Source organism: Parasteatoda tepidariorum, chromosome 10 (assembly GCF_982258835.1).
Source record: "Parasteatoda tepidariorum strain Cologne lab strain chromosome 10, Ptep-v5.0, whole genome shotgun sequence".
Lineage (NCBI taxonomy): Eukaryota > Metazoa > Arthropoda > Arachnida > Araneae > Theridiidae > Parasteatoda > Parasteatoda tepidariorum.
This window is the reverse complement of record NC_141764.1, coordinates 63,809,548-63,822,116: the sequence shown is the minus strand read 5'-3', so window position 1 is coordinate 63,822,116 and position 12,569 is coordinate 63,809,548. Positions and strand designations below refer to the sequence as shown.

Sequence of the window (12,569 nt, the reverse complement as noted above, 5' to 3'; positions counted from 1 at the left end):
CCAGGATACTTATGCTAAATGGAACCAGTACGTCATGGATCACCAGGAATTTTTGAACCAAGTTTCTGAATTTCAGAATACTTTGAGTGACATAAAATGCAAATTAGATAAATGCAAGTCACCCGAAGGAACTTTAGACGATCTTCATGAAAAGTTGAAAATTGTTCAGGTATTTCTATTTTTTATTTTACTCTAACTGTACTTAGTGTACCGTAAATACCTTAAAGTAGCTTTTTTTTATTTCTTTTTAAACATGAAAGTCACATTGAAGGTCTCTATTTATGCTACGATAAACAAAACTGTGAACAGAATTTAATGAATTACTTTTGATTAAGGCGAAACTAAAAGCATCAAAAACCAGTTTGATTGTATAATTAACTTATGAGTTATTTATAAACCAGTTTGATTGTATAATTCACCTATGAGTTATTTATAATTAACCTATGAGTTATTTAAAAAAATGAGCATAACAGGTTTTGATGATTAATCTCGTTTTCTTTCTTTCTTTAAGTTAAAATTACGTCTTAGTTTTTCTCTATTTAGATTAATACCTCTATCGTTATTTTTTTTACTTAATTTTGATAAGGATTATAAAAATATATACAAAGTAGGGAATGGGGAACGTTCTGTGCTTATTTCATGAAAATCTTTTAAAGATATTATGTTTTTATTACTAAAAAATTGGATAAATTTTAATCATGGACTTTCGTTTCTTTAATTTAAAACACTCTATAAGACTCATCACTTCTTGGATTTTTAAGCTGAAGATTCTATTTGGATTACATTTCGTTAAATCTTTTATGGAAAAAAATATAAAAATAAATTCTAAACTGAACCATTTAAAATGTTTGCAAAGATACCCAAAGAAAAAAAATTGCATGTCTTATCAAATTTATGCGTTTTTTATATTTTTTCTCAGTTTTTTAAGTAATTTTGTTAAAAATATTTTTTGTATTATTTTCTTCATTAAGGACAATTTGGTTTTCTTTATAGAAAATAGATTTAAAAAAATAATAGGATTTCAAGCTAGCTTAATTAATTTTATAACACATTTTTTCGATATTTGATATTAATTTTGTTTCAAAAACCATGAGTCTATTAAAAAAATTAATTTAAATGGATATCTACAATCTTATAATAATTTTAAAAAGATGATATTTTTAAAAAAATATTTTAAAATATTTTTAAAAATATTTTAAAAAGATGAATTATATAAAACTATTAAAAAATAAATGTATGCGGACCTCTGAACTTTGGCAATCTGAAAATTAGCAATCACTAAAAGTCATCTCTTGTTGATTTCAGATTATTAAATTTTTTATTTTAATTGATTTATTTATTTTGTTCTATAATTAAAGCATGATTCTAATTGTTTTTCAATAGGATATCTTGTGTGAAAAGGAAGCTTTATCATCCAAATTCCAAAGTATAACTGATAAAGCTCAAGCTGTCTTGTCTTCAACTGCTCCACTTGGCCATTCCTCAATCAATGAAGCCATCCAATCCCTCCAAGAAGAGCTTTCCAATTTGTATTTATCATCATCTAGTGTCAAAGTAACACTTGAAGATTGTATACACCAATGGGCTGAATTCCTTCATGCCATCAAACAAGTGTCTAAGTTTACGAGCAATATTGAAGACACTTTAGAAGAGGCCAAGAAGCCTCAATCTTCGTTGTCAGAGAAAAAGTGCCAATTGGATAAAGTAAAGGTAAAAAAAAAGCCTATAAAATTATAAATAATATGTATTTGGAATGGCTTGTTTTTAGTGCTGCATTATGTTGTAAAAATTATAATCACTTTATACGAACATTGTCATTTGGTTCTAAATTATATTGTTAAGTTTATAAGTTTATAAATTTATCGATTATTGTGAAATAAGAATTTTCTTTTCGCAAAATTTCAAATTTTTTAACATTTATCTTAAACAGATGGTGCTTCTGAAATACCATTAAAAAACATTTATAAATAAGTACCAATTGCAGCAGCTTCGTCGTTTGAAAGCAAAATTATCAATGTTCTAGTTTCCTTAACAGAATGCAGCAAATCATTTTTTTTTTATCTGCTACCATTTTTTAAAATTACTTTTTCACGTCATCGACCATTTCGGAAATGTGTCATTGGTATAAACCTAGGTTAGCTTAGGGACTGAAACTACAGACTTATTCTATCACCATTTAATACCTATTAATATTTAACAATAATATTTTTTCTGGATATTCCTTGTCTATGATAATCACTTCTGTGATAAATTAAAAATCAGTCATTGCACATTAAGTCAAGTTTTATCGATAAATATTTCCCAACAACATCTAGAAAAATGTCACTGGTATAGTGAATTACGAATACTCTAAATAATGTAAATGAATTTTCATAAAAATCCTTTAATAGGCTGTAAGACATGAAAGCCTGGGATTATGAGGCACACTATGCACAATAACAACACACTCAACTCACGCTTAATTTAGTTATAATATAAACTTAACCTGCAATAAACGATATTCGTACCAATACTCCATCACTATTACAATCGCTCCTATGAAGAATTGCCCCAACATCAAAACAAATGTTGTTGGCGTGTTGTCACTTCATGTAATTATATTAACTTCTTTAGTCTCTTTCATTTACTAATTCTTTACTTTCATTTATTCATTTACTTTCTTACTTACTTGCATTTTCTTACTTGTAAATGGTGTAATTTCTTATTAGATATCTTTTTTTTTTTAATTTAAGAGGTTTTCCTTCTTCTGACCGAACTCACCTGTCGAAGGGATGTAGATGGAAAGAGAAAATTCTGAATATTCTTTTATTCTCTTTTTTAAATTTCATTTTCAAAAATGAACTGATGGTGGATGTTTACTTCATTCAGCAGTATCTTTCAAATCCTGTAAAATGCAAGGCCTTTAGTCAAACAGAATTTGAGATATAAAAGCGTACAGTATTTTAGATTCTCCATTCATTTTTTCTTGCAAATTATGCCAGCACAGAACTGCAATCAGCAATTTTTTTAAAAAAGTTGTTAAAATGTAAATAGTTGTCCGTTTTTTGCTTTAAAATATTTTTTAGGATTACCGGTATCGGTGTTCATCAATTTAAACTGTAATAAAACTAAATTTTTAAAATTCTAAAAAGTGTAGTTTCAAATTACTAAACTTTATTGCTTTAATGTTTTAAGCGAAAATCCATAAAAGTTCAAAAAAACTGTCAAGATCTATTTCTCCTAATCTAATAAACAAATCCTTTATTTTCCGTTATTTTAAGGTATTGTGCTGCTGAACAATACCATATCAACAAAAGGTCACAAGTTGGTTAAGAACAAAACAAAAGTCTGTAAAATGCAAATAAAAAACTAAACCTAAAACCCTAGATAAAGATGGAAAAGGTCTCTTAAAATTTAAAAAAAAAATTTAAGGATACATTGTTCTTGGAATTTTATTTTAAAATGTTTCCTATTGAAAAAAGATCAAAATCCTTAGTTTAGAAACTTTAATTGTAATTAAATAACCTGCATACTTTGTTTATTCTGCGTTAACTACTATGCTATGCCATTTCATCAACAATGACATATACTAAAAGATAATATGTTAATATTCCTTTACAGTCCCTGCAGCATAAAATACAGCAAGAAAAAATGGAAGTGGACAGTCTGAATAGAAAAACAGAAGAAATAATTGACAGAGGCCCTCAATGTGTGTATACTTCCCAAGCGATGGACGTCATTCATAAATTCCACGCTTTATCAGAAACATGCAATGTAAGTTGTTTGATTTATTGTATGCGTTTTCGATGCCAATCGCTGTTGCACAATGTTACTTTTTGCTCAATCAAATATTCATTTAGGCACAGATACTTCAAAATGATCAGAATTACAAGCAGCATCTGGCATTTAGGAATAACTGTGATGGTTTGATTTCCTGGATGAGACACATAAGAGAAAAAATTCCTCCGGTTACTCGATCTTTAAGCGACAGGTTAAATTTAGAATCCAGTGCTTCTGTTTTAGAGGTATGTATTTCCCAAGCCATGTAGTTATAAAAATTCTTTCTTCAGTTTATTTTGGCAGTGTTTTCAAACGTATCCGTAATTGGCAGCATTGGAGGAAAAAAAAATTTTTATTAAAAACTTACTCTGTAAGAAATTCCGCAAAATTTTGAGGTAAATATTTAATTTTATTTTATAACCCTCGTTGAACAATCTATCCAATTTAGGGTTTACGACTACTACTGTTCAACTGAGTAGCCTTGTAGTTTTAAGAACTACTAGTTTTAAGAACTTGAAGACAATAGAACTCCTGGTTCAAATATTGGGAGAAATTTGCCTTCTTGGAAGACGTTTTGATGGAACTAACCCACATTTGCCTTTCACGGAGATGAAAGCTCCGGAAAACTCCAACTGTTAGCCTGATGGCAAGGGGACTCTAATCCATGATCCGTCTACCTCTGAAAATATTTTACGTCAGCACTCTGGTTGGTGCGAGCCGGTCGCGGAGTTTGTTGAACAGCGAAGGCCGGTAGCCACCACGGCTGATGAGGTTAATATTGTAAAATATATTCAATCCAATATATAGAGGAAAAGTAATCTAGATTACTAATAGTAAAGGTAGATTTTTTATATCCTCTATGGCATGACAACTATTTTATCAATTCCTATTATCGGATTTAAAAGTAATTCATGCCGTATGATGCAGTAATAAAAGAAATAGCCATTAGTTCATCGCCTAGCCTATATAGTGGTCCGAACAGTAAGATTATTAGTTTGCATGAAATTGCAATAGTGGTCCTATTTGCGAGATTATTGAAACGTCTGAGATTTCAAAGCGGTTGTTTTCTTCAACTACGTCATTATTTAAGCTGTAGTTGAGTACTAGAAATAACTGTATTTTAAGAGCTTCCGACGATAAATTTTTGGTGTCTTAAAGGCTGTTTTATTCATCTCTAATCAAAACGAACCCCTGTGTTCGTTACAACGCAATCATACTCAAATATGAAAGGGATATACCACCACAATTAAAAAAGCTAAAATAATTGCATTATTTTTTTCTTACTTCTTACCTTTCCTGGTGACTAAACGTTATTAGAAAAAGCAAAACACGTTTTTAGAAATTCACGCAATCCAAAATAAAGAATTACGAAAATCAATACCATTCAGCAATGAAAATGATGCTATTGCTCAAACGCTAACCAAAATTATCCATAATCAAACGTTTTTTCTCTATTAATTTTGCCTAAACGGGACTAATTTTTTTAAAATTTTAATGGGATACCTGCAAGTGACGTAGTGTGGGTATCTCGATCCTGATTGGTTGTGAAAACGTAGCATTTGTTTATGTTAGCAACTGTTCTTTGCATATTATTTTGAGTAAACCAAGCCTGTCAAGTGTCAATTCTCCTAAATGACACATTCTAAATTCTTTCACACGGATTCTTTCTCATATATTTCAATTCTTTCACTATATATTTACACAGAGACTTAACACAAAGACAGGCACGAAATCAAGTGAAACTAATTATGCATCGAAGTTGCCAGGTATACAAAACAAAAATATATCACTGTCACAAAAAATACGTAAACAAATAATAAGTAGAGGAAGTAGACGAGAGAGAATTATATTTCATCTAATTTGAAGTGCGATACGGTTCTGTATTGAAGTAACTTATCCTAAATTAAGATTCAAACTGACTTCATACGTCACATGTGTCGGTATGGGAGGTCTTCTTCTTCTTGAAGCTAGATAGTTTTGAAGTTCAAAACTATCTAAAACAATGCGTCTATTTGGTTTACAAAAACGCTTTTGAAATGTTTTTATATGAACATAAAAAGTAAAAAGCCAACGATAATTGGGAAACAGCACCAAATCAGTAGTTCAAAATTTGAACTACTGATTCGGTGCTGTTTCCCCACATTGATTTTGATATCCATTTGTATCGTGAATTTTGTTTTAGAATTTTAATATTAAAATAAAAAGAAATGATTTATTAACATTTCGTGTTTTTGTAGGAGCTTCTTGCAAAGAAATCACAGGGACAAATAAAAGTGGATTCTGTAGTACAGAGTGGCGAAATAGCTGCAAATGGAAGTTCTGAAAGTGGAAAGAAAGTGATTACATCTGATATAAATAATTTGAAATCGGATTTTCAGAACCTGTTCGTTGAAATTACCGATCTTAAAGAAGAACTAGGTATGCCTTAGCTTTTGTTATTTTTAAGCCTATTATTCCTGATGTTCAGCAACTTAGAAAAAAAATATAAATAGCAGACCTTTTAATAAAAAATTGTTTTTCACTTTAGATAACATTTGTATACAACTACGAGAGTTTAAAGAAGAATATGAAAAGGTTGGAGAATGGTTGCAAGTAATGGAATCTGACGTCAAAACTCAAAAAACTATGTTGAAATCTACACTAGATGAAAAACAAGCGATGTTCAAATATTGCAAGGTATTATATTATTCTCAAGTTTGCTTTGTGCTCACAGATAAATCATACGAATAACTTAATTTATCAGAATAATTTATCAGAATGTAACATATATTTTCTCCCGTACATATCCTTTACAATTGTATCTAAATAATATATCCTTCCTAGTTTCACGTAATTCATACTATGAAAAAACTATCATCAGGTAAATTTTTTAATAATCAATATTGCAAGGTATTATATTATTTGACTTCTCAAGTTTGCTTTGTGCTCTCAGATAAATCATACGAATAATTTAATTTATCAGAATTTATAAGAATAATTTATATCAGAATAATTTATCAGAACGCAACATAAATTTTCTCCCGTACATATCTTTTACAATTGAATCTAAAGAACTAATGCAATATCCTTCCTAGTTTCACGTAATTCATACTATGAAAAAACTATCATCAGGTAAATTTTTTAATAATCAATATTGCAAGGTATTATATTATTTGACTTCTCAAGTTTGCTTTGTGCTCTCAGATAAATCATACGAATAACTTAATTTATCAGAATTTATCAGAATAATTTATATCAGAATAATTTATCAGAATGTAACATTTATTTTCTCCCGTACATATCTTTTACAATTGAATCTAAAGAACTAATGCAATATCCTTCCTAGTTTCACGTAATTCATACTATGAAAAAATTATCATCAGGTAAATTTTTTAGTAATCAATATTGCAAGGTTATATTATTTGACATCTCAAGTTTGCTTTGTGCTCACAGATAAATCATACGAATAACTTAATTTATCAGAATTTATCAGAATAATTTATATCAGAATAATTTATCAGAATGTAACATTTATTTTCTCCCGTACATATCTTCTGCAATTGAATCTAAAGAACTAATGCAATATCCTTCCTAATTTTACGTAATTTATACTATGAAAAAACTATCATCAGGTAAATTTTTTAATAATCGTAGATGTACCAATATATGCGTGAATATTGTGTAACCAGTGTGAAAGGAGTTAACTTGTGTTCTCAAAAACAATCGAAATCTACAAGAAAAATAGTAATAATAATAAGTAAATAAATAAATAAACACTTCTTTCAATCTTTTTTCTTGAGCAGATTTATGATTAATATGGGTTTCACATATATTCTAGTGACCTTTCCTTTTTGTCTCTTTTTACTTCTACTTTTTTTTCAGTGTCTGTTATAGTTTCTTATTGTTTCTTTATAGTTTCTTGCTCCTATTACCTTGAATAGCTTTAATTCCTTTTTTTAATCATACGTTTAGTGCACCTTAGCCACAACTGGATTTTAAGACATTAAATTACACTTTCAATCAATCTATTATTATATTTTTTTGTACATTAAAAAATTTATTTATCCACCTTACTAACTTTAGCATTAGTGGCTTTAAGCACAACTGTTAGCTTAAGATTTGTTATTTTATTTCCTTATCTATCTATTGCAGTTTTAGTTTTTAATACCAGTTATTTATAATTATAGTATATTTGCGAAACCTAAATGCAAGCATTACTAATCTCATTTCTCAAAAAAGATCTAATATTGTGTTTGTTTCATCGAACACGTGTTCATTTTATATTTAACACAATTTATTTTTAAAATAAACTACTGGTATGTAAATAAACTACATAGATTGTGAATTATTTGACTTCGAAGAACTAATATTTTATATTTAACACGTTGAGCGCCGCGTCAGCAATCGGTGGCTGACACTGGACTTTCCATTTAGGCCGCGTCAGCCACCGGTGGCTGACACTGAAATTACATTTAGGCTGCGTCAACCACCGGTAGCTGACACTGATATTGCATTTAGGCTGCGTCTGCCACAGCTTGCTGACACTGACCTTTCACATAGGCAGCGAAAAACAGCTGGCTGACAGCGTATAACATGATATAGAACTATAAAATTTACACTCTTTTATGGAATTGCAGAAAATTTATTACAAATCTACTTAATTATTGGGATTCTTGGTTTAAAAAATTCAATTTAGTAGATTGTAGTAGATCTACCACTATTTCTACATAATTCGTAGGCTTATATAATTCATCACTTTTGTCAGATATGTCTAAACCGTCTAAAAAAGATATAAACCGTCTAAAAAAATAGCAAAATCAGTCTAATAGTTGCAAATTTAGTTTGTTGTTAATTTTCCGTGGCCAGATGGGCAAGCCATGTAAAATTAGCATGGCGCTCAACGTGTTGCAAAAATCTCATCTATCGTACCAACATTTGAAATTCGTTTCTAAAAATATGTTACTTATATCATACACATAATTACTTAATCAAAGTGTTTGACTTTATTCTTTTTCATATCAGGGTATAGTTGATGAGTTGGAAAAAGGTAGAGAATCGGTGGAAAAACTGAGTACTTTAGCTCAAGGTCTTCTCACTTCGCACTTGGATACTTACATGAGAAACCAACTAACAATCATCAATTCTCGTTTTCAAGTCATTAGAAATCTTGCAAAGGTATTAAAGGGTTTTTATATTTTCAGTTCCTTAACCTCCTTTACATGGTGTTAGATCAATGGACAACTAGTCAAATTATAATTTTGCGACGTAGCTGAAATAACTGTTAACCGAGCTTAAAGTCAAAACGTAAATATTTCCCTCATGGGGTTTTATATCTTTGCTCTGAATATAATTAAAAATCCGGTTCTCCGAAGTAGTTTTTCCTTTTTCAAATATACACAAGCAGAGTTTGTTAAGTAATAGAACCGATTGAACCGCTAGGACAGATAGTCTGGTCGGTAGGGCGCTGGACCCAAGTGCGAGAGTTCGTGGGTTCGAACCCCGCCGACCGAAGACTCCCCGTGTAGTAAAGTGACTGATGCACGTTAAATCTGTCGAGTCGCAAAAGTCATCCGTGTTCCCATAACAAATCAATACCTCTGGGGGTACTGGATTGGAGATCCATCGTTCTCTGATTCAGGTCAAAAATACGATCTGTGGATGAACGAATGGATGTAAGAATGGATCCGCCCTATAAACGGGTGTGACGTATGGTGTGGCAGAAGTCGAATTCATTAACTAACAAAGGTACGTTTTTATAGTACCGAACCAGTCATTCGCGTTATAAATCTGTTAATTTGTTCTTGTCATATTATTTTTTGACTACCAGAGAAAAGTTAGCTTTACCTACTTGGAAATAGGCTAGTTGAAAAGTAAAACACTGTGAAATGTGTCAGAACTGACGGTTGAAGAATTAAATAAATGAATAAAAATTTGCTTTACTTTTAAAATGCCTTTCTTCAGTATTAAAAAAATATTCCCTCTGTACATAACTATTTTCCTTTCTTATAACCGTCGTTGAACAGCGGACACAATTTTGGGTTTACTACTACTTATCAAAGCTTAACCATCAGGGGGCATCAGGGGATTTACTACTACTAATGTTCAACTCCGTAGCCTTGTAATTTCGAACCCAATACAGAAGATAAGGGAGCTCCTGGATCAAATATTGAGAGAAATTTACTTTCGTGGAGGACTTTTTTGACGGGACTTGCCCTCATTTGCGTTACATGGAGGGGCAAACCACGAGAACCTCCCACGGTTAGCCTGACGTCAAGGTGATTCTAACCCATGATATGTCTATCACTGAGGATATTTCACGTCAGCACTGTAGTCGTTGCAAGTCGGATGCGGAAGTCGTATCGACCAGCCATCATTAGTTCGAACCCGGTTCACCTCATTGGAAGGCGAACGCTCTATCCCCTGAGCCATCGTGTCTCAAAGTGTGCTTAACTATTGATAACTACTGTTGAAAGTTGTTACAAACAGTATATATTTTCATTTTAGGATGTGAATGATAAAGCGTACAATAATTACGAACTGCACAGAACTTACAAGGAAAAATTTGATGAAGCTATCAACTGGATTGAAACCTATGACACTAAAATAAAACGAATTGCTCTGGGAGAAGGATCGAAAGCAGATCTCGAGAAGAAACTTAATGAAATCCAAGTTAGTAGCGTTTTCTTTCTTTAATACAGTGATCAGTATTTATTTTTTTATAAACTTTAAATATCACTTACGAGTTTTTTTTTCTTCCAACTTTTGCTTCATAGGCAATGAGTAGAAGGCAAGATGACGGTTTGTCTTTAGTTCAAAGTACTATTGTTGCCTCAGAGAAAGTGTCACGATCTTCAAATCAGCCTGGAAAAGATATAATTGCTGGAGAAATTCACGAGTTACAGTCACGGTGGGACAGACTGCTACTGAGTATCTCTGAAGCAAAGGTGAGAGTTATTATCATCACTTTTGAGACCCTAAATTCCTGAGTTAAAATCCCAATATTCTTGATTTTTTTTTGTCGTCTCTGAAACTTTTAACAATGGGAGGCCTGCAAGTTACGTAGTGTGGGTATCTCAATCCTGATTGGTTGTTGAAACGTGGCTTTGTTTGCGTTAACAGCTGTTCTTTCCATTCTATTTCGAGTAAGTCAAGCTCATCAAGTACCAATTCCCTTAACTAACACAGTCAAAACACAGTTTGACACAGAGTTTAACACAGTTTCTTACACAAAGATTCTTTCACCAAGATTCAATTCTTTGTCTATATACTTCATACTTAGCACAAAGACAGGCATGAAGCCATTTGGAACATAAACTATTAGGTGGACCGGAAAGTAATGTCGTTTCGGTGCATTTGATATTTGTTATGAAGATTTTAATTTTAATCAATAACGTATTCACCCTCGTTAGCAACAACCTTTCAATGTCGGATCGAAAATGAATCGAAATGGATCGGAAAAAATTAATTGGTTTTTAAGACTAACGAATTATCGAATATTTAATGTACCGAAACGACATTACTTTCTGGTCCCCCTAATAGTTATGCATTGCCAGGTACACAAAGCAAAAATATATCACGGTTACAATAAAATACGTAAACAAATAATAAATCTAAGCTAAGTAAAAGACTAGAAAGAATTCTATTTCATCAAATTTAACGTGCGTACAGTATTGCATTTAATTAACGTGACGTTAATTAACATTCTAACTTCTGTGGAGACACTTAGCTCAACTTTAACACACAATTTTGATTATAAATGATCATAGATCACATGCGTGGGTATCAATGATTTTCTTCTTGAAGTGCAAGTGACCAATCGTAACTGTCTTTTTTAGAATGCGTGTAGATAGTTCAAAACGCATCATCATCGAAAAATTACCCATTTTATAATTTTTATGCATAACATTAACTCTTTGCCACAGATGGGACACTGGTCTTTCTTTCATATACTTTTTTCTGGCTCTCTAATCAAAATATATTTTGGTATTTTTAACTATAAAAAACACTCTAAAGGTTACCAAAAAATCTGTCAGATTATCGGAATTATATTTGTACTAAAATAAAAAAAATCCAAAAATAAAAAAAAGTAGTTGGCATTGTTTTTTCCTTCATAATCAAATATTTATCAATAATTTTGTTAAGTTAAAGAAATTTCAATGATGAATATAATGATGTTTCTTTTAGATCTAAATTAGATCTGGAATTATTAATGTTAGATGATCACTTACATTCCATAAAATCTAAACCATATTGTTTCATCTTTCATTAAACTGTTAAGGGATTTGATCAAACGCGTTATTTTCTTTGGGGAAATCACCCCTTCGAGTCTTAGCATCTTATGTGAATTGATCATCTACCCTAGGGATTTGTTCATCTCCCTGAGACATTTAGGTATTTGATGAAATCTCCATTTTTATCATCTCCCTGTGACAGGTATAATAAATTTTAAATTTTATTCATTGACGGTATCATACATAATAGGGGTCTTAAATAAATAGGTAATTATGACGAAATAGTAACTTTATCGAAATCTACCAATTCACCAATGATGAACATGGAATGAAAAACATCAATTCAGTTTGATTGCCTGATTACCACTTTTTCTCTGTTTCTTCCATAGAGCAAAAGGTTTTGCTGTTTACAATCCTGTCTTCCTCTGTTCGGATTGGTTACATTTCGTTGGCATTTGTTTTTTATTGGTTTAAATTGTAATTTTAGTTCCTCCCTCGAAAGATTCTTGACAAAGATTTTAAAAGGAACACCCTACGTTGTTTATAGACTAAAACAAAACAATCAGTGTTTCAGTCTGACTTCGATGCATCTAGAATCAA

At 31.0% G+C, this 12,569-nt stretch overlaps 1 protein-coding gene across 1 annotated transcript in view; it reads left to right on the top strand.

Annotated features, from left to right (window-relative positions):
* LOC107446265 (Muscle-specific protein 300 kDa) overlaps window positions 1-12,569 on the top strand; it is a 306,758-nt gene that overhangs the window by 193,269 nt on the left and 100,920 nt on the right. Inside the window, 9 exon segments of the mRNA XM_087154058.1 lie at window positions 5-169; window positions 1,384-1,710; window positions 3,601-3,753; window positions 3,840-4,004; window positions 5,997-6,177; window positions 6,287-6,435; window positions 8,761-8,913; window positions 10,243-10,407; window positions 10,512-10,682. Coding sequence (XP_087010184.1) covers window positions 5-169; window positions 1,384-1,710; window positions 3,601-3,753; window positions 3,840-4,004; window positions 5,997-6,177; window positions 6,287-6,435; window positions 8,761-8,913; window positions 10,243-10,407; window positions 10,512-10,682 — 1,629 coding nt within the window.